We start from the raw sequence: 21,058 nt of genomic DNA on the forward strand, positions 1-21,058 counted from the left end.
TTTTTTTGAGACGGAGTCTCACTCTGTCATCCAGGCTGGAGTGCAGTGGTGCAATCTTGGCCCATTGTAACCGCCACCTCCTGGTTCAAGTGATTCTCATACCCCAGCCTTCCAAGTAGCTGGGATTACAGGCACCCACCACCACACCCAGCTAATTTTTGTATTTTTAGTAGAGACAGGGTTTCACCATGTTGGCAGCCTGGCCTCAGGTGATCCACCCACCTCGGCCTCCCAAAGTGCTGGGATTATAGGCATGAGCCAGGGAGCCCGGCCTGATATTTCTTTTAACGCTTTGGTTAATATGTATCAACTGGGTCCAGGCAGAAAAACAGAAACTGCACTCCTATTTCAAACGTAGGGAAATGTAATACAGGAAATTGGCTATATAGGTGTTAGAAGGCTAAAAGAGAGGAAAGAAAAGTGGGGGGGCACAATTATTAAAGAAATAGTAACTGCAAGAAGCAACTACCGCACTAAGAGCTGGGAAATAAAAGGGATGAGGTTATCATTACTTGGGAGCTAGAGGGATCCCTAAGCTGGCACTCAGACTTCCAAGGAGGGGACATTGTTCAGCTGCTGCTTATATTGAAGTCTGTATTACTAAAAGATGTTCATATACGTAAGAAACCAAAATATTTAAATTGTGTTTGAACATGTCTTCCCTCTCAAATGTAGTTCTGAAAATAAAGCATAAAATTGATTTGACTTTGATCAGATTAGTGATCTATGCTGATTCTGTATGTTTGCTTTTTTCCCATTCTTAAACTGGCTTTCTCACTAATACCTCTCCTACCTCAGATGTATTAAGTGACCTCTCAGAAAGAGTAAGTGTTTATGGAAATTTAGACAGGGATTTTTTTTTTTTTTCCATTAAGCATGGAAGATGAGTTGGGTGACCAAACATCTCTTTAATCTTAGATGTGTACTCTTTTATCTTTCTTACTGATACCTTAAGCTTCATTAAGCAGATAATGTTGAGTGTTTTAAGATAAAGATATTGTCATGATCTGAAATATTGGAAAACAAGGTGTGGAATGATTTCTCTGTCTTTTTTTCCCTCTTCCCCAAATATTACTTCTTTAGGTCAGTAACAGATCCAAGAGATGGAAAGAGAGTAGCGCTCAAAAAGATGCCCAACGTCTTCCAGAATCTGGTCTCTTGCAAAAGGGTCTTCCGGGAATTGAAGATGTTGTGTTTTTTTAAGCATGATAATGTAAGTGAAATTGGTATTTGGGGAAAACTATTTTCTAAGCCTCCTGCATTGAATTAGTAAAGAGCAAACAAGAGTTTAAAAGGACACCTATAAGTAAAATTTGGAAATTGACTACAGTTTTATGCCAAACTGTGAAAAGCAATAAGCGCAACAGTGAGGTTATAGGTGAATACTTATCGATAGGCTTCTAATTCATACATTCTTACTGAAAGAGGTGTGCACACACAAAAAGTTTTCTAAGCTGTAGTCTTTCAGTGCTTTGCTTTCCTTTCATATATACTCTTTATGTCTCTCTATGACTGTCTTAAATTTTCACTATCGAGATTAGTGGTTTTCACCCTTAGCAGCATATTAGACTCACCTGGGTAGTATATTTTATGAGCATTTTATTTCAAGGTTTGAAAATTACACTGTGAATTGTATGACATGCATAAGTTCTAAATTCGCAATCAGGAAACATTGAACCTATTAAGTTTCACATTGGCTTCTGAATTGTGGTGTGTACTCTCATTTGCCAATCTGAATGTCTTTTTTAATTCTAAGACTACAAGCTACTAAATATGTTTAAAGCCCACAGAAAAGGAGCATGTATTTGTAGGGAAAATAGGTTATTAATAGAAAGAAACCACAACCACAATTTTTATTGAGGGGCTTAGAAACCTGAGACAAAGTAGACCCTTTTTGTGACTGAACAAAGAGCAAGTGTAAGTGAATTCTAAGATTGATTGATTGACAGATAAATATTGATCGATGCAAAGCCAATATTGATATTTAGCCGAGGAATAATACTAATATTCAACACAAAAATAGAGTGTAGTAATTTATTTAGTGAGAGATTTAAGTGGAAATAATTGACCCTCGATTTTAAGTGTCTTATCTTTATCTCTTAATACTTTTAATCAGAGATTATGTTAGAGACATGGGAAACAGTTTATCCTATAAAAATAGTATATCCCTTAAGGTTACATAGGCTAGTTTGTTTATGGCTGTGTTTAGAGATGTGAAGACTTACAAACAAATAGACTTATTGTGCTTTGACAGAGCTTCCCTTTAACTAATCCTTAATTAAAAATTCGATACATGTAAAATTTACCTGGAAGTTGCCAGCATTAGAATCTGTTTTCAGTTTCGTGTGAAAAGAAAAACTGCCTCAAGTTCTTTACATAGTACTCAACCTATCCTATTTTAATTGCCATAATGAAAACTTTATCAGAAAAAAATTATGATTTCTTGTGAGTCTGAGTGTTTATTTGCACAAAAAACTTTAGAACTTTGGCCAGAGTTTTGGTCTCACTTTAAGAAGCTAATTTGCAAACGTTTGAGGTATTTGTTAAAACTGGGAGTATGAAATTTACCATATGGTTCACTCAAAGCTCCTTGGTTTGACATATTTCATTTTATTAATTATTCCTCTTGAAATTCTCTTTCCTTAAATTTTTAAAAAATGTATTGCTGTGTTTTAGTCAATTGGAACTGCCTAGCAATATGTTTGTTTTAATACATTTCAAAATGCCACTTGAAGCCAGGGACAATGGCTGCATCTGTAATCCTAGCTACTCAGAAGGCTGAGGTGGTAGGATCACTTGAGTCCAAGAGTTCAAGACCAGCCTGAACAACATCATGAGACCTCATCTCTAAAGAGGAAAGTTTTTTATATTAGCTGAGTGTGGTAGTATATATCTTTAGTCTCAGCTATTTGGGAGGCTGAGGTGGGAAGATCATGTGAGCCCAGGAGTTCAAGGTTGCAGTGAGTTAGGATCACACCACTGCAATTCAGTGCACTGCACTGCACTGCACTGGGTACAGAGTGGGATTCCATCTCTTAAAAGAAAAAAACCACACACACAAAATACCACTTGAGTTGCTATTTTACAACCAGTTCCTCAGATTTTAGAAATAATTTAGAATGATGTCTAGTTCTATTTCTTGACTTTGTCTTAGTGTGTCACCTCAGCATCAAAGAGTGCAGAACTTCTTTCATTGTCAGAGACTCAAGTAAAGGTATCCATGATGAAAAAATATTTCAAGGGTGGCGTCAGAAATTTCCTTACTTGGGGCTGTGTGCAGTGGCTCGTGCCTGTAATCCCAGCACTTTGGGAGACCAAGGCAGCTGGATCATTGAGTCCAGGAGTTCAAGACCAACCTGGACAACATGGCAAAACCCTGTCTCTACAAAAAATAAAAAATTAGCTAGGTGTGGTGGCACACACCTATAGTCCCAGCTACTCAGGAGGCTGAGGTAGGAGGATCGCTTGAGGCTGGAGGCAGAGGTTGCAGTGAGCCAAGATCGTGACACTGCACTCCAACCTGGGCACAGAGTGAGACACCATCTTAAAAAAAAATAGAAAGACAAAGAAAAAAGAAATTTGCTTAATAATGATGTCAATGGCTTACTATATTCAGACCAATCTTGGCCTCTTCTATAAAGGAGGGATTGTGTAATAAGCTGCTGTTTGTCCAGTTGGTATTTTTTGCTCGTGACTTATTCCTAGTAACTAATTAAGTTATAAAGACAGTATCAGAGGGAGTAGTGTTAAGAAATAAAACTGAAAATCACACCAATTAAAACATACAACCAATTCTAATATAGTGTCCAAGAGCTGTACTTTGAAGTCAGAACTAGGTTTGAATTTTGGTTCTACTATTTTTTACTGGTGTGTGTTGGACCTTAATTTCTCCAAGCTTTAAGTTTTTCATTTTCAAAGCAGGCATGGTAAAAGCATTTAAAAAACTGTATATGGCATACTTAACCTGGAAGGGGAGACACCGTGATCACGAAGATGGTTTTCCCAGGGCATTGCACTCTGGATGCACTGACCCCCGTGATTTCCCCAAATGTGGGAAACTCAACTGCATAATTTGTGGTACTGGGGAACTTCATTCATGCTCTCCCCTGGTCTCTTAATTTTTAAAAAACAAAACAAACTATATATGGTTGTTGCAGAAATTAAATTTTTTTAATGCATATAATGTGTGTTCAACACACACATAACCACTGTTTGGAGCTGCTGAGCTGTATCATAGAAGAGTGCCTGTGACATCTGTGAAAGTGCTTGAAAGCGAGCCACATAGTTGAAGCTGGCACAGCACCACTGTTTTATATATAATGGATTTCTGCTGTCTTTGAGATCTATTTCCAAAAGGATCTCAGGGCCAGCATACCTAGTATGTGTGGAATGCCTATCTAAGAGGCAACTGTTATTTGATCTAGTTAAGGCAGCAAATGTTTATTTATTGTGTCCTATGTAAGAAGTGCAGTGCTAGGTCATGTGGAGGATACCATAAAGGCTTAAATCACTTACTTTTTGAAGGGATATGTTTAATACATATTGCTGTGTGTCCAGAGATTGCTAGATGCTTTACATATATTAATTCATTTACTCCTTAAAAATCTTGTCAGATAGGGCTTGTTAACCCTACTTTATGGAGGACGAACCAGAGGCTTGGAGTTAAGTAACTTGCCCAAGGTTAAGGTGGCACAGATTGGACTGTAAATCTGTCTTGCTCTAGAGCCCATGTTCATTAATTCAGCAAACATTTATTGTGCACATCCTATATGCCTAAACTACATTAGCTTCTGGGGTTTTTACTTTGAAGTAGTTGTAATGACTTTCATGATGTGGTAAATACTATGGTAAAAGTACTGTGGGAGGGTTGCCTGTGTGGTTAAATATTAAGGCAGGACAGCTGTGTGCATAGCAAAGAACTGGACAACCAAAACCTAGAAATGCATTCAAAGATTCCCTGAAGAGAGGGCCCTTAAAACACAGATTCATGGGTCTCACCTTACACCTACTAAATTGTAATCTCTGGGGTTGAGGCCCAGGTATCTGTGATTTTTTTTTTTAAAGCTTCTCAGGTGGCAGGCAAGTACCATAATATTAAGGAAAAGAGAGAAATTATTGTGGACTTAGAAACTCAAAGATGCGTCAAACACAGAAGGAAAATATTAATATGAGCCTTTTGAGAACAAGATTTGATTGAAGAACGAAGGAATGTCATGATAAAAATGGCATTTAGAAAGATTTTGGTCATTTTGGAAGGTTGGATTTTAATTTGGATGGCTTTTTATGTATCAGAGAATAGCAACAAAGCCTTGGATTTTCTTTTGAAAGGAAACTTCAAAGTCGCTCTATCAAATTCATTGATTTCAGGTGATCTGAATGAATTTTTACTCACACACACGCGCACGCACACACACACACACACACACACACACACACGAGTAGCTACTTCATCTTAAAGAATACATTCACCTTGAAGTAACTTGGGAAAACAGAAATGGGCTTAGCTTTCTAAAAATTGGTGTTTAGGCTTGTAAGTAGTATCTGTCTGAGCTTTTGTAAAATCTGGCAGAATCTTCTCTCTGTGCACTTATGCACTTGTGCTTGTGTGTATATACTTGCATAGTTGTCATATGATCAGCAGGGAAAGTGATGATTGAGGTTTTTTAGATCTTGTACTCCTTTGAGATGAAAGCTCTGAGTCTTCTCTTGGAAAAATACACATATATACAGTTTTAATGTCATTTTAGGCTTTCACTTGTCCTCCAAAGCCCCCTTAGGGTCTGTTGATTCCTGCCAAGAGCCCCTGTAACACATGTCTTCGACATTTTTCTTGTCTTTAGACAATAACACTAAGTATACAGTAGGTAGCCAGTCTATTTGAAGAGTGAGTGAGTGAATGAAAATGACAGAAATAAAAGAAATCTAAGATCCTGGAATGATAACTCTCTCTTGGGGTTATTTTTTCTTGTCCTAGCTCTGGAGTGCTCCAGAGAGGGCTAGAATGAGACAAAGAAGCATCATTCATTTTCCTTTGAATAGTCTGACCTAACTCAAACAACACCTCTTTCAGCTCATAAGTAGGTTACAGAATCATACAATATGGGAAAAACAGATAATGGCCTATCTCTCAATATAGACATGCTGTTCAGACATTAGTAATACTAAGTGCTAACTAATACTAACTGTTCAGCCACTGAGGAGTTGGAAAAAGCAAAGGATGCTGTAGAGGTAGGTTACTTTTCAGGGAATTTGGTTTTGTTTGCTGTGTGCCTAAAGTTTGTGGTTCTGGGCAGATTATTAACACATTTAAAATAATACAATCTCCCACGTCCAATTGGAAGACTCAGTGTGATTGATAGGTCTTTTCTTGTCAAGTACATTTTAGTGTAATCCTAAGCACAGTCCCAGCAGCGTTTTATGTATATATATGTATGGAAATTGACAACATTCTAAAACTTACGGAAATGCACAAGATCTAAAATAGTCCAGACAATCTTAAAGAGGTTGAGCAAAGTTAGAAATTTATATTGAGACTGTTGTCCGATATTGAGACTAAATCCCAGGTATTGAGCAACAGAAGGTGTAAAGCACAAGATATGGAACAAGGAGAGACAAATAGATGAATGGAACAGAATAGAAAGTTTGTGAACTGGTGTACTACATGTATGTTCACCTGATTTGCAAGAGAAGTGCCACTGTAATCCAGTGGGGAATGGATGACCATTTCAATAAACAGTTCTGAGTCCCTGAGATATCCATATTTAAAAAATTAATCTTAGCCATATACATAAATTAATTCAAAATGGATCATAGACTTAAATGTGAAAGGTAAAATAGTAAAACTTCTAGAATAAAACATAGGCAAATATCTTCGTGACTGAGATAAGCAAAGATGTTTTAACTGAACAGGTAAAACATTAGCCATAAAAATCTGTTAAATTGGACACCATTAATGTTAATTACCATTAACATTAATGTTAAGAACTAAATGTTCATCAAAAGTTAAGAGAATGAAAAGACAGACCTCAGACATATATCAAACAAAATACTTGTTTTCAGATATGTTATGGGCTAGAACAATTTTTAAAGTAAAATTGTTCAGTGTTTGAAGAAGACAAATAGAAGTAAGTGTTTTACTTGATATTTTTCAGACATGAAGTATACATCTAAATATCATATAAAGAGCTTCTATAATTCAAAATGTTTTGCCCAAAGACTTAATGAAAAATTTCACAAAAGAGGATAACATATCAAAGTGTTCAAAGTCATTAGTCATCAGAGAAATGTAAATTAAAATGACATTGAGTTAACACTACAAACCCAACAGACTGGCTAAAATTAAAAACACTGACAATACCAACTGTTGGCAAGGATGTAGATCAATTAAAACTCTAATCCATTGCTAGTGAGAGGATAAATTTATAAAACTACTACAGAAAACTGGCAATTTGTACTAAACCTAAATATACACCTACCCAATGACCCAGCAATTCTGTTTAGTATACACTCAAGAGAAATGAATGCATATATTTACCAAAAGAGTGTACAAGAATATTCATAGCAGCATTATACATAATAGCTAGAAATTGGAAATAGTACAAAGGTCTGCCAACAGCACTCTGGATAAGTACTTTGTGATATAGTCCAGTTGAATAATAGCACACTGCACATCACCAAAAAGGATGAACCACTGATTCACACAGGAACATGGATAACACTCATAGGCATAACAGTAAATGAAAGAATCTGCACACAAAAGACTTCGCTCTTTACTATGCAGTTTGTGTAAAGTTCAAGAGCAAGCAAAATGAATCTTTGATGACAGAAGTAAAAACAGTTCCAGGATGGGTTTTGACTGAAAAAAGGGCAAAGGGGTTTTCTAGGGGATTGAAAATGCTTAATTTCTTAATCTGGGTGGTGTTTATATGGAAATATGTGTGTGTATAAAAATTCATCAAGTTATACTCAGGATTTGTATACCTTATGCTCTAACTCTATTAAAAAAATTGTAATAACATAGTCTCTACTGTAAAGGACTTCAAATCTATTGTGAGGAGAGAGTGGGAAAAGAATAGCTCCTTGCTAACATGGGATTTAACTGCGTTCCTTATAGGCATCTTGCTCTTTGAGTCCTAAATGTTGGTTCTATGAACAGATAATTTCTTGTCTTTACAGTTAGGATTGAGATTATTCACAACAGTTAATTATTTTATTGATAAAGGGCTGTCTGAAACTAAGCTATTTTCTTATATAACCAGTTTATAGTGAATCTTCTAACATCATGGAGGTTAAAATTCTAAAAAACAGCTAATGATGAACTCTTGTGTGTTTCTTAAAAGATTTGTGAAATGTGCAAAGATACTGTTAAGAAATGTGTTTGGTAATGACTTATCATTTAAAGATGTAACCGTAATTTATTTTTTAATTAGACAAGTCTGTTTTCATTTTTTGTATTTGAAATCCTTTGAAGAGTTAGTGGTATTTGGGTTTAAACTCTTTACAAGCCAGTCTATACAAGTGTCCACCTATTTACATCTTAAGGCTAATCTCATGTACTTTATTTTCTCAAATAGTAGTGGAGTTTTATAGAGGATCTCCAGCTATTTAAATGGGGTGTCAGGCATGAAGTCTGTAGTTTCAACTCTGACACTGTACCTTCTCACTTATTTACATTGCTTCTGAGATTCCTGGATCATTTCTTCTAGTCTAAATACTATTTTTGCCACCTAGAAGCACTGTAGAATGCCATCCTCTGATAAAACATTTTAGAGTAGAAAGAGCAGGAGGATAAAACAACAGTTGCTTAAAAAATTCCAGGCATAGTTTAAAATATTATACCTTTGGAACTAACAATCACAGCTAAATGCTATAGTGCAAATGTCTAGCCCTGTTTTATATGGCTTTTCTACAAAAAAAGCCTTATCAAATATGGAGTAAGAAAGCCTCATTCTTCTCTATCAAGGTTTAAAATGTATGGTTGTCACTTTCCTCTAGATAACCTCTAATTATAGCAGATTGATTTGAAGTGTAAAATGGCTTTGTATAATGGACGCTGTCGTTCATTGCATTCTGTTTCCCCCTTAGACAGGATGTGTGTTGCTCAGATACAGAGTTTAGAGTCCGAAAGATGTCAAGTAAAACACTAATTTCTAACTGCCTTCCTCAATTGTCAAATATTCATCTAAAAAATTGTTCTGGCACATAATGAGAAACTTATGTGAATTTATTGGTTTAAGAAATATAGCTGGCTAATTATAGTTTTAAAAATATATAGAAATGAAATAACGTATCTGTCATATGATAAAAATTATTCTTTGAAGAAACTGGAAAATCTCTTATTTTCTGTTTATACCAAAATTCCCAATATAAACATTCCTTATAAAAACATCTAAACTACTTAAAAGCCTCTAACTGGCTTTAAAGTGAGTGGAGGATTTTTCATTACAGGATATTTTAATACATAAAATAAGTTTTTACTTAAAATTTATAGTGAGAACAATGCTTGGTTGAAACTAGAATAACCTTTAAAATGAACAGGGTTTCTTCTACATGTAAATTGCAATAGGAAACGCAAAAGATGGTGGGGAAACCTTTAGATTAACAATCATAGTATGTAAATCTTATTTAGCTACTGATTTAGACTAACTTTTTTAAATTTGAAAAAATGGAAAATTTGAGAACTATTTGATGATATTTTTAAATGTTTACATTTTAGATTTGATTGTAGTTTTTAACCTTTTTTTTTCATTAGAGATACTTACTGATTATGGCTAAAATAAGTTTGGTATATGCTTGAGAATTATATGTGGAGAGCAAAGAATGTTCATGTGCCTGAATAACTGAGGCCAGGTATTGATTACATGGATATTCTTTATACTATTCTGCCCACTTTTATGTTTGAAATTCTCTGTAATAAAAGAAAATTTAACTAAGCTATAGATCATAAAATTTGAACTGTACCACACTTTATTTCCTGTTAAGTAGTTTCTTCCATGTCCTTTGAGCTTGGTATTTCTCATTAGTATAGCAAGATAGATTCAAAGTCTTAAAAGAATAGCTAGACAGCTGGGAGGGGGGTTGCTTGTTATGTTTTGATGGCAGAAGTTACGCAGGGACTATGCTGGTTTTATAAAGGACTTGAAGTTATCAAGTTTTTTCCTTACTCTAGTGACTTCTTTTCTTACATGAATCTTAGAATAAAATTGAAAATGCTTAGTATGATTTAAAGAGACTGTATGTAGTGTATTTCATGTCTTCCTCTTACACTTTATGTTAGCCTATTTTCTTTCTACCCACTATGTTACATAACCACTGGCTTTTCTGTTTCTAGAATCTGCCTCAGTGTCTTTACACTGCCTGTCCATCAATTGACCAACTCCTACTCAACCTTCAAATTCTAGAGTAGTGTTACTTCAGGGAAGCTTTTTCTCTCCACCCTTCTTTATATTTTTCCTCCATAGTAATAGATGTTGTAATTACATATCTGTAACTATTTGTTTAGTACTTGCCTTTTCTCTAGCCTCGAGAGCAGAGATGATGCCTATTTTGTTCAACAGGATAACCTGAAAGCTTAGTGCTTGCCAAGTAGAATGCACATAGTAAAGATTTGTTACAGAGGAATAAAGGATGAGATGTGGCTCTTAGAGCAACATTGATTATTTCAAATAGGGCGTTCATTTCAAAAACTCTCCTGTACAGGGATTTTGGTAGTATATGGTATAACCCAATTGCCTCTCTCATTTTGTAAATCTTTTGGATAGTAAGTTTACTAATCCATCTTAATGGTTAAGATTGTTTTCCTGACAGGTAAATTTAATTAATTTCAATGAGCAATTGTAAGTAAGCTTTAATTCATTTAAGAGTCGTTAGTATTTATTTGCATTTATGCTGAGTTTTGTTTCCTTTTTAGTTCTCTAAATTTGACTTTTTTTTTTTTCCTCTTCTCAGGTACTCTCTGCCCTTGACATACTCCAACCTCCACACATTGACTATTTTGAAGAAATGTATCCTAACCAGGGAATGTGAAAGAAGGGGACAATTTTTAAAATTAATTTATTCTTCTAGCACCTTTTGGGGTTCATGCCTTCAAGTATTTTAAATCTCATCCTTGCAGAAGTGATTGAGTACCTGGAACCAGGTAATTTTGAAATCCTAAGTGTCTGGCAGAGCTCAGTATTATTAACATATTTTGTGTGGTGATGCCACAGAACAGAACATCTGAACAGATATTTAATCCCCACACGGTCCTATGAGATAGATTATTACCATCCCCATTTTGCAGATGAAACTACTGGGGCAGCTGTGTTGTAATAGTACCCAGGAAAGTGCTTTTACTGCTATACAACAGCTGCCTGTCAGTTAAGGGAGTAATACTGCCCTTTCTTATAACATGTGGGGTAAGATAAAAATTATAGAACTAATGTAAGTTAAGTTGTCTTATGTTCCTTAGAATGATGGTGGTGCTAGTGATGATATTGACATAATAGCCAGTACTTACATAGTTTTTATCAGATCCCAGGCACAATTCTAAGCTCTTTACACATATAAGTTTATTTAACCCCTACAAAAATTCTCTGGGGAAGGTATTATGATTATTCCCTTGTTACAGAAGAGGAAATTGAGGCACAAAAGGTAAGAAACTTGACCAAGATTACAGAGCTATTAAGTGTCAGGATGGAGATTTGGTTCCAGGTATTCTGACTATGTAGTCTTGCTTTCAGCCCTTGCCTATGTGATTCTCAGGATAGAGACCTTAACATTCTCCTGTTACTACTGTTAGTGTTTAAAAATAGTAAGTTAGACATTGTGAATAATAATGAACTATAAAATAATAAAATAATGGCTGGTGATAGCTCCATGGTAATAATAAAATAATACATGGTAATAGCTCCTGGGACAGTGGATGAAAAAAATTGAGACATAAGTTAACGTCTCTGACATTCCTGGGCAGAGTGTCATCAGTTTCCATTCCACATTTAACTTGGTAAAGCTTTAAATAAAAGACGGGGAATCCTAAGTCATTGATACTGGTAAATTCATGACAGTATACTTTATTCAAACTTCAGGCCTTTTTATTGATACTTTAGGCCTACGATTCAGAATGGAAACCAATATAATAGTGAGATACTTTTTCTGAGTCACCAGTGAGGTAATGAAAATCTCATTTGTAATTCCGTATGAGACAGTTATCTTTGATAACTTCCTTAGAAAATAGGAACAATTAAGACTAAGCTGGCTAAGGATTTGGGAAACCTTATGTAATAATAGAATTGTCACTGTTCAACACTGCTGGGCTGTTTTGATCTGATAAACCAAAAGCTCTTGAATGCTAGTCAGCCTTCATAGATGTGAAATTGCATCCATGGATGGAAAATACTTGGAAAAAATAAAAAGTAATATAGCTGGGCATAGTGGCTCACACCTGTATTCCCAGCACTTTGGGAGGCTGAGGCAGGGTGGGCAGATCGCTTTAGCTTAGGAGTTGGATACCAGCCTAGGCAACATAGCAAGACCTTGTCTCTACCAAAAATAAAAAAAATTAGCTGAGTGTAGTGGCACATGCCTGTAGTCCCAGCTTCTCAAGAGGCTGAGGCAGAAGGATTAGCTGAGCATGGGAGGTTGAGGCTGCAGTGAGCTGTGATCACACCACTGCACTATAGTCTGGGGGACAGAGTGAGTCCCTACTCCCCTTCCCCCCAAAAAAGTGATACAAATTAAAAACCAATATAACTATTTATATAGTATTTATATTTTATTATGCATTATAAGTAATTTAGAAATGATTTAAAACATACAGAGGGTTATATGCAGGCTATATGCAAATACCACATTATTTTATATAAGGGACTTGAGCATCTGTGGATTTTTATATCCTCAGGGGTCCTGGAACCAATCCCCCTTGGATACTGAGGGGAAACTGTAATCCTTGGTTATGTTTTAATCCACAAATCCTTTATGGAGTTAATCCTTTTATTCAGTGAAGGGTTAGCTCAGTGGACTTGGGGTACTTTGGCTCTGGACATTCCAAAGAAAAGATTGTCCCTTGACTGGTTCCTGGCTGACAAGAAATGTCTTTGTATAGCTGAAACTTGAAGCCTGGCCAGATGGTTCTGACAAACCCTTACTTTAAAAGTACAAAATTAACCTAAGGGTAGAAGAATTGAGAAAGTTCTTTTCTCCTCAACTGTAGGTCAGCCATAGCAACTAAGAAGGCATTAATGATTGCATTTCATAGACTTCCTGAAGATTACCTGTTCTCATTGGAGAAAAGGAGAGAGCTGGTGGGAATGGATCACCACTTGTTTTATTCAGCAGAAATACCTTCTTATACCTGGCCAGGAGATACCCCTCTTTATTCCTTTTAGTTGGTGGGAAGGAAATCCATATGGTAGAAAGCATTCCCATTAGTGTGTAGTGCTGTTTCTGTCTCTTTGGAAATGAAGTTGCTGAAACCAAACCTTGAAATTAGAAGAAATTTCCTTTATTAAATATGAATTTTGCTATATTTTAGCTTGTGTTGGGGGTTCCCAAGACCACCCTCAGGTCCAGTGATTCACTAGAAGAACTCAAAGAACTCAGAAAAGCTGTTGTTCTCATGGTTACAGTTTATTGTAGCAAAAACATACAGACCAAAATCAAGAAAGGAAAACAGTTTAAAGGGCCTGGCATGAGGTTCCCTTTGTCCTTTGGGATAATTCTCCAGCAATGATATATGGCAACATGGGCAAATGTTGCCAACTAGGGAAGTTTACGTGAGCCTTGGTGTTAAGGGTTTTTATTGTGAGTCAGTCACATAGGCATGGAGCATCCATGTGACTGACCTTAGCTACTGAGTCTCCAGCCCTCCTTTTTCCCTTCCCCTCCAGAGGTCAAACGAATACAGCATAGCCTGAGGCCCCAGGCAGACAGATATTCACTGTAAATCATACTGTTAGCATAAACTATCTGGCATGGCCAAAGCCCCAGGTATACTAAGATACTGTTATCAAGTGGGTATTACAGTGGCCCAAAGGTTACTTCCTAGAAGCCAGGGGCCAGTCCCGAAGACTTTTGGAATGTGCAGCATTTGGACGGCTCAGGTCTGCTGAGTTAACCATTTACTGCTGCACATAGGCCCTATGTGAGGAAAGAACATTTCCATGTAAGATAATTGGTGAATATGGGTATATTGAATAAATGCCACATATATTTAGGTTCTCTTCATTGAACACTTAGTTAATTCATTATATCCATTTTCTGCCTTACAGTTCAGGCACATATTGTTTACATCAGGCATTAATTTTGGTACTTGGTTTGAAAACTCTGTATGTGCTTCTTTAAGATAAAAGTTTTCAATCACTTATTAATTGACCATAATTTAATCAAAAATTATATCAGTCAGGAGACCTCTGATTCATCATTATTTCACATACTTACAGAACAGAGGGAAAGTTAGCATAGTTAGGGTTTAAAACCATGAGTGGTATAGGTGGCTTAGGAGCTGTTGGTAGCAAATTTCAACCCATTTTATTAGTTAGGATGTTTCTATGAAATTTTCCTTCTCAAGATTGTTCACAGATGTTTAAGGAAAGAGCCTTTGTCATAAAATATTCGTGGAACCCTCTGGTATACCGTTTACTTAAATGTTTCTTTATTTCATCTTATGTCACTTAATTTTTTAGCTTCAGGTTAAAAAATTGACACTTTACTCTCACAGTAATCAGCTGATTAAGGATGGAAAAATCCAATCTTTCAAACCTAAAACTTCAGTAGTCTTCTGTTTTCTGCCTTATAATTCTTAGCTATATGTAGAATCGCGCATAGAAAAAATGTTAAGCGTTTTCCAGTAGTGGTGTCAACTGGAAAAAACTGAATTCTTTTAACATAAAAATGAATCATACCTATAGTGGCCACAGGATTATAAAAACTTTTTAGGAAGGAATGATTTAGCTTGGAATATAAGATACCGAAAAGTTGTATTATAGAACAACTATTAAATGAAAAATGTAAGAAATACCTTAGTTACATATATGCTCTGCCTTTGCTGCTGATTGTTTTAATGTCCTAAATGGGAAGTTTTCTGTGTCCTGTGTTTTTTTGTTTGTTTTGTTTGTTTTAAGATGGAGTTTTGCTCTTTGTTGCCCAGGCTGGAATGCAATGGCGCAGTCTTGGCTCACTGCAGCCTCCACCTCCTAGGCTCAAGAGATTCTCCTGCCTCAGCCTCCCAAGTAGCTGGGATTACAGGAGCACACCACCATGCCCAGCTAATTTTGTATTTTAACGTAGACCATGTTTCACCATGTTGGCCAGCCTGTTCTCAAACTTCTGACCTTAGGTGATCTACCCGCCTTGGCCGCCCAAAGTGCTGGGATTATAGGCGTGAGCCACCACACCCAGCCATGTGTTTTTAATACAAATAAATTTGCTGTAGGCAAAGCAAAAAAAAAAACCCTTCAGTTTCCTTACTCTCATTTTTCTCCTTGAAAAATAAAAAACATATTACCTAAAACATAAAAAGATTAAAGATTAATAGGACCTCCAGTTACTATATCAATTCAGCATACTTTATTATCTATGTCAGTAGCTCCCTCTGTAGTATCTCAGAAATACGGCACATGCATTACAAATGGTTTTAGATGATTTTTAATTTGGAGGATTATTATGTCTACAGACTTTAGATAATATTTTGAATTTTAAATAAGTGATCATGGAATTATGCTTTTAAGAAACTAATTTTGAGATCTGTATGAAGTTCTGTTGTTTTGGGCAAGTTATTAGTATATTATGCATCTAATGGGTTTTTTAATATTTAGTTGAATGGGTCAGTACATCAAGTCAGAAATATATATTTTTATATTAAGTTGTGAGGGAGAAGAAATAATCATAAGTATTCATCCACTATGCATACAGTACCATATCATTACACTTTTTCTAAGATTAGAAAAGTTGGGTTATGTATCATATATTCAAGTTTTAATAGACAAACATTTTAAATCAGAGGTGCTTTTAAACCTAATATAGTAGTTAATACAATTTTAGAAAATTTGAGTTCTATGTGCATTTTGATGTAATCAAATATACAGTAAAAGTATCAGTATATAGTATCATATAGTTAATCATGTATTTCCTAAAAGAGACTGAAACTATAATAAAATTATTATATCAGTGCTCACCAGAAATTTAGTGTGGGTTTCGAAACACCGTGCATTTTTAGATAACTATTTGAAACAACTAAAAAATGTCAGTATCAAGACTGTAAGTTTTTATAAATCTGCCTACAGGGTTGAACAGATGTAGGACAAGTCAGATGTGGAAGGAGCATTAACTTTTATCATGACCTCTGTATCTTTTAACTTTTCGTAGTGTTTATCAATCTAGGAAATATATTATTTAATAATTTTAAAGATTATATACTTTTCTGAGCTGATGTTTCAGCTTTTAAAGGATTACATTGTTCATTTTATACTTTGAGTTTCTATTTGGAAATCTGTATGAAAACAGTTTGGTACTTAATTACTTTGAGCCTACTGAAATTTAAGTCACGAGAAAACAGTTCTAATTGTTTGATTAGAAAACAGAATTTATTATGCTTCAGTCAGGATTTTGGATGCTCCACAATGCACATTAACAGGCCCCTTCCTGGAAAGCACCAGATACCTACAGGGTTGGAAATAAAAATTTGGTTTGCTTTGGGAAAAGCTTATTTTTAACTTGAAGCATAACTTAGTATTTTAGGAAGATGAATATGGGTGGCGTGAGTCTTCTGTGCTAGAAGCATTTACATTCTAAACCCAGTGGAAATGAGATGTCTAGTGGAGTGTCTGTGTTCATTGGTTTGTTGGGACAGTCTCAGATTTTACTTGATGTTCTGGTACAATTACTGTGAATTTCTCACTCTCAGAAGTGTCCCTGTTTGGATGATAGGTTTGGCTTGTATGGGCAATGTTTTAAATAGGAATCCCTTGTCATAAAGGCAGTGAGGAAACCTATGTGTCCATTTCAGCCAGTAAGAGTCTCTAGTGCTTTGAAAAAGTGCTATAACCCTCAGGGAATCTTAGGAGTCATTGAAAAACTGAGAACAATGGAAACAACATGCATATATGCATATGTAAGCACACTCTTTCTTCAATGATGGTACCTTTAAGGACTAGAAATCTATATCCTGGGAGCTTTGAAGATTCCCGTATTATAAGAACTTCCTATTCATTTATTCCATAAACATAAGCATCAGCTATGTTTCCAGATCCATCATTGTTACATTACCAGCACTTAGGACAGTTCCTGACATAGAATAGGTACAAAATAAATATTTGTTAAATGAACCAATAGATGATTTAACAGGTGTATAATCTAGTGGAAGATACAATCACATAAATAATGACAATAATATAGGTTGGAAACTATGATAATAGAAAAGAGCTGGCCAGGCACGGTGGCCCACACCTGTAATCCCAGCACTTTGGGAGGCTGAGGCAGGTGGATTGCATGAGGTCAGGAGCCTGAGACCTGCCTGTTCAACATGGCAAAACCCTGTCTCTATTAAAAATACAAAAATTAGCTGGGTTTGGTAGCACGTGCCAGTAATCCCAGCTATCAGGAGGCTGAGGCGGGAGAATCTCTAGAATGCAGGAGGCAAAGGTTGCAGTGATTGTGCCACTACACTCCAGCCTGGTGACAGAGTGAGACTCCTTTTCCCTCCCAAAAAAAAGAAAAGGACCAAGATATCCTGAGAGCACTGGGGAGTTCTGATATTTACTCTTTCCCATTTTGGTTTCCCACTGAATTACTAGAAAAACATTTGATGATTTAAAACAAAAACTTACACTTACCCACTATCACTGACCCTTTCTGCTTATCTTTGAAGACTAGGACAGAAATTTAGAGAAAGGAAAAACCAAAGAAAGGTTGATAGAACAATTCAGGAACAGATAAATTCCTGACTTAACCACCATTTTTGTCAGTATCTGGTTAGCCTTGCTTATCCGTTCAGTCAAACCTTTACCACGGCTATGTATGTTACCTTGTACTAACCTCTGGGATGAATACAAAGATGAATTGTTCATTTATTTAATTTTTTTAAAAATATAATATGTTGGCCGGGTGCAGTGGCTCACACCTGTAATCCCAGCACTTTGGGAGGCTGAGGCGGGCGGATCACGAGGTCAAGAGATTGAGACCATGCTGGACAACATGGTGAAACCCTGTCTCTACTAAAAATACAAAAATTAGCTGGGCGTGGTGGTACGCGCCTGTAGTCCCAGCTACTCGGGAGGCTGAGGCAGGAGAATTGCTTGAACCCAGGAGGCGGAGGTTGCAGTGAGCTGAGATCACGCCACTGCACTCCAGCCTGGCGCCTGGCAACAAAGCGAGACTCTGTCTCAAAAAAAAAAAAAAAAAAGTAATATGTTCAGGCACTATCCTAAACACTTTATTCATATCTCCAATTTGTAGATGAAGAAACTATAGCTCAGAGAGGTAAATAACTTGTCCAGGTCACTTAGAAATAACAGAGTTGTGATTTAAACCCATATTGTATAGTCCAGTGGTCCAGGAGTGCTCTCAACCCACCATGCTCTGCTGTCTCTCAATGCTTTCCTTCAAGGAAGATAATGGGGGAAAGATAAGATGTAAAGGGATAACTAACGTATGGTAGAATGTGCCAAAAGAATATAGTCAGGTGGTGTGGGACTTTAAAAGGAGAGATTACTTCAGGCAGAAAAAATGATAAGGAAACTGTATGGAGAAAAGACATTTCAGATGAGCATTGATGGATGAGAAGTATTTGGACAGTATCATCGAAGAGGATGGATATTCCAGATGGCGGGAATAAGTATCAGGAGCATAATTAGGGAATGGTAAATCATCTAGTTGGCCAGAGTTTGACATGCAGAAATAATGAGAAACTAGGTGGGGCTAAGTCATGGGGGATTTTGAATATTGAACTAAGGAATTTGGTCTTTATTCACTTGACATTGGGCCCCAATGAAAGATTTTTGTGATGAAAAATAACAGAATCAGAAGTGTCCTTTAAAAACTTAACAAGGAGATTCTATTTGATAATGAAAAGTTTCTGGAAATGGGTAGTGCTGATGGTTGCACAACATTGTGAATGTGCTTAATACCACTGAATTGCACGCTGAAACATGATTAAATAATAAATTTTATGTGCATTTTACCACAATTTTTAAAAAACACCATAACAAGGACCTGATTCTTGGAGCTGAGAGACAGTGACTGTTGTGAAAGGAGAACAGAATGATGCTTGACATCTTCCCAGATGTTTTTTCATGATAATGTTTGTTTCATGCCCTTTCTACCTTTACCCTCAGCCACAATGTACCAGCAGGTAATACAAAGTATTGTTGTTGCCATTACCTTTAAAGAATTCATGGTTTGAGGTGATAGACAGTTTTCAAATAATCATAGTACTACAGTAATCAATTTTACAATAGAGATATTAACCAAATTCTCTTATGGATAAAAAACTGCCCTGTGCACCTTCTCTCCTCTCCAACCCCACCCCCCAGAAAAGAGCTTGGAAGACTTACTTGCAACTTAATAATTTTCATAGAACAAAACATGTTCAATTCATGTAAGAACAGTTACATATTAGTAGGAAAAGTATATTTTCAATATTTCTAGTAATATTCTCATTTTTCCACAAAATTTTAAGCCATGTCTGATTTCTGTTCATGAGTTCATGTAACCCTTTTTGCATAGCTTTTCTAGTTAACAATAGGTAACAGTGCTAATAGATGGCACAATTAAGCGCATAATAGAATATTAATTCTGTGAAAGGTCGAAAGTGGGTACTGTGAACAAGTGTATTAGGCACTGTGTTGTATCATATATCTAGACAGAGGAGGGAGATCCTTTTAAATAGACCACTATTTTATTTCATCTCTTCTCAACTCCTATAAAAAGTACTTTTCAGAAACAGACTCTTTGATATACTTTTCCTAAATTCTTCTTGTAGATTTCTTGTTCTCTGTTAATTTTGAATCTTCTCTGTTCTTCAGAAATGTTTCTTTTAGTAACTTTGTCTTTTAAAATCTCCAACCTCCAGCTTGGGGCACAGAGCAAGACTCCGTCTAAAAAAAAATTTCCAGCCACAAATGAGCTACAATGGTGATGGGTAACACTGGGTAGGTGAGGACTAGCATATGTAGATTGGTATGTTGAGAGACTTGCCCTCCATTCATAACGCTGCTGCAGTTGCTTATAACTCTGGTAGCAGTCTCCTCTCAGGCTTTAGTGACATTATTCCTGCAGCTTTACAATAGATCAGACTGAAGTAAATGCTCTCAAATTCTATTGGGCAGAAGGACATTTGACACCAAATTGTCTGGACATGGAAGTAAATTTTTCAGCCTGTTATGGAATGGTTACTTGGGTCTAATTTGAGGGCTCATTGTCTTTTGGAGAAAGTGTTAATATTCATTATATTGGCAGTAAGAGAGACGTTGCAGTTTATATGACTGATATGTTCATCCCTTACTTTCTAAATGCATTAAGAGGTGATTGAAGAATTCACCCTTTATCTTCATGAATGAAGAAATTGATGCAGTAAAATGTTCCTAATCTATATAGAGGCTCCTCTTTCAAATATGGTTTTTTACATTCCAAAAAACAATGACTATTCCAGTCATTTTGGCTTCCATTCCTCAGCTCTTAATCTCTGGTTTGTGTACATGTGCATTTGATTTGGAGGGTTATGATGATGGAAGATTAATCACCAGTCTCTACCACCTACATTTCACAGACACAGAGCTTGCTTTGCCTTCTCCAGAGCACTTTGTAAAGGAGAGAGCTGAAGTTCGAAATAACATCATTTTCTCTAGAATGCTCTTCTTGTTTTATTACATACATTGTTATAGCCTTAGTTAAAAAAGACTCATCAGATAGAACCTTCTGGGCTATAACAGAGTATGTAGAGTGACAGCTTTCCAGCTTTTCTCTTTTTTTTCTGGTGATTGGATTGATTTTTTTTTAAGTCAGTTTTAAATTACAACTGAGGTAGTTTTAATTTTTGACATTCTATACAACAAATTTGTTACTTTAAAAAGAAAGGAATTTGCCT

The 21,058-nt window shown here is 36.0% G+C and overlaps 1 protein-coding gene and 1 pseudogene across 2 annotated transcripts in view; both read left to right on the forward strand.

The window, feature by feature from the left end:
* Positions 1–21,058, forward strand: part of NLK (nemo like kinase) — a 158,958-nt gene that overhangs the window by 82,803 nt on the left and 55,097 nt on the right. For both annotated transcript variants that reach the window (XM_017519489.2, XM_017519488.2), the window contains exons 2-3: positions 1,084–1,213; positions 10,948–11,003. In XM_017519489.2, the coding sequence (XP_017374978.1) occupies positions 1,084–1,213; positions 10,948–11,003 (186 nt within the window). The remainder of the gene's footprint in view (positions 1–1,083; positions 1,214–10,947; positions 11,004–21,058) is intronic.
* On the forward strand, positions 3,956–4,109 carry LOC119469635 (annotated as a pseudogene).

Source organism: Cebus imitator, unplaced genomic scaffold (genome assembly GCF_001604975.1).
Source record: "Cebus imitator isolate Cc_AM_T3 unplaced genomic scaffold, Cebus_imitator-1.0 Scaffold751, whole genome shotgun sequence".
Classification (NCBI taxonomy): Eukaryota; Metazoa; Chordata; class Mammalia; order Primates; family Cebidae; genus Cebus; species Cebus imitator.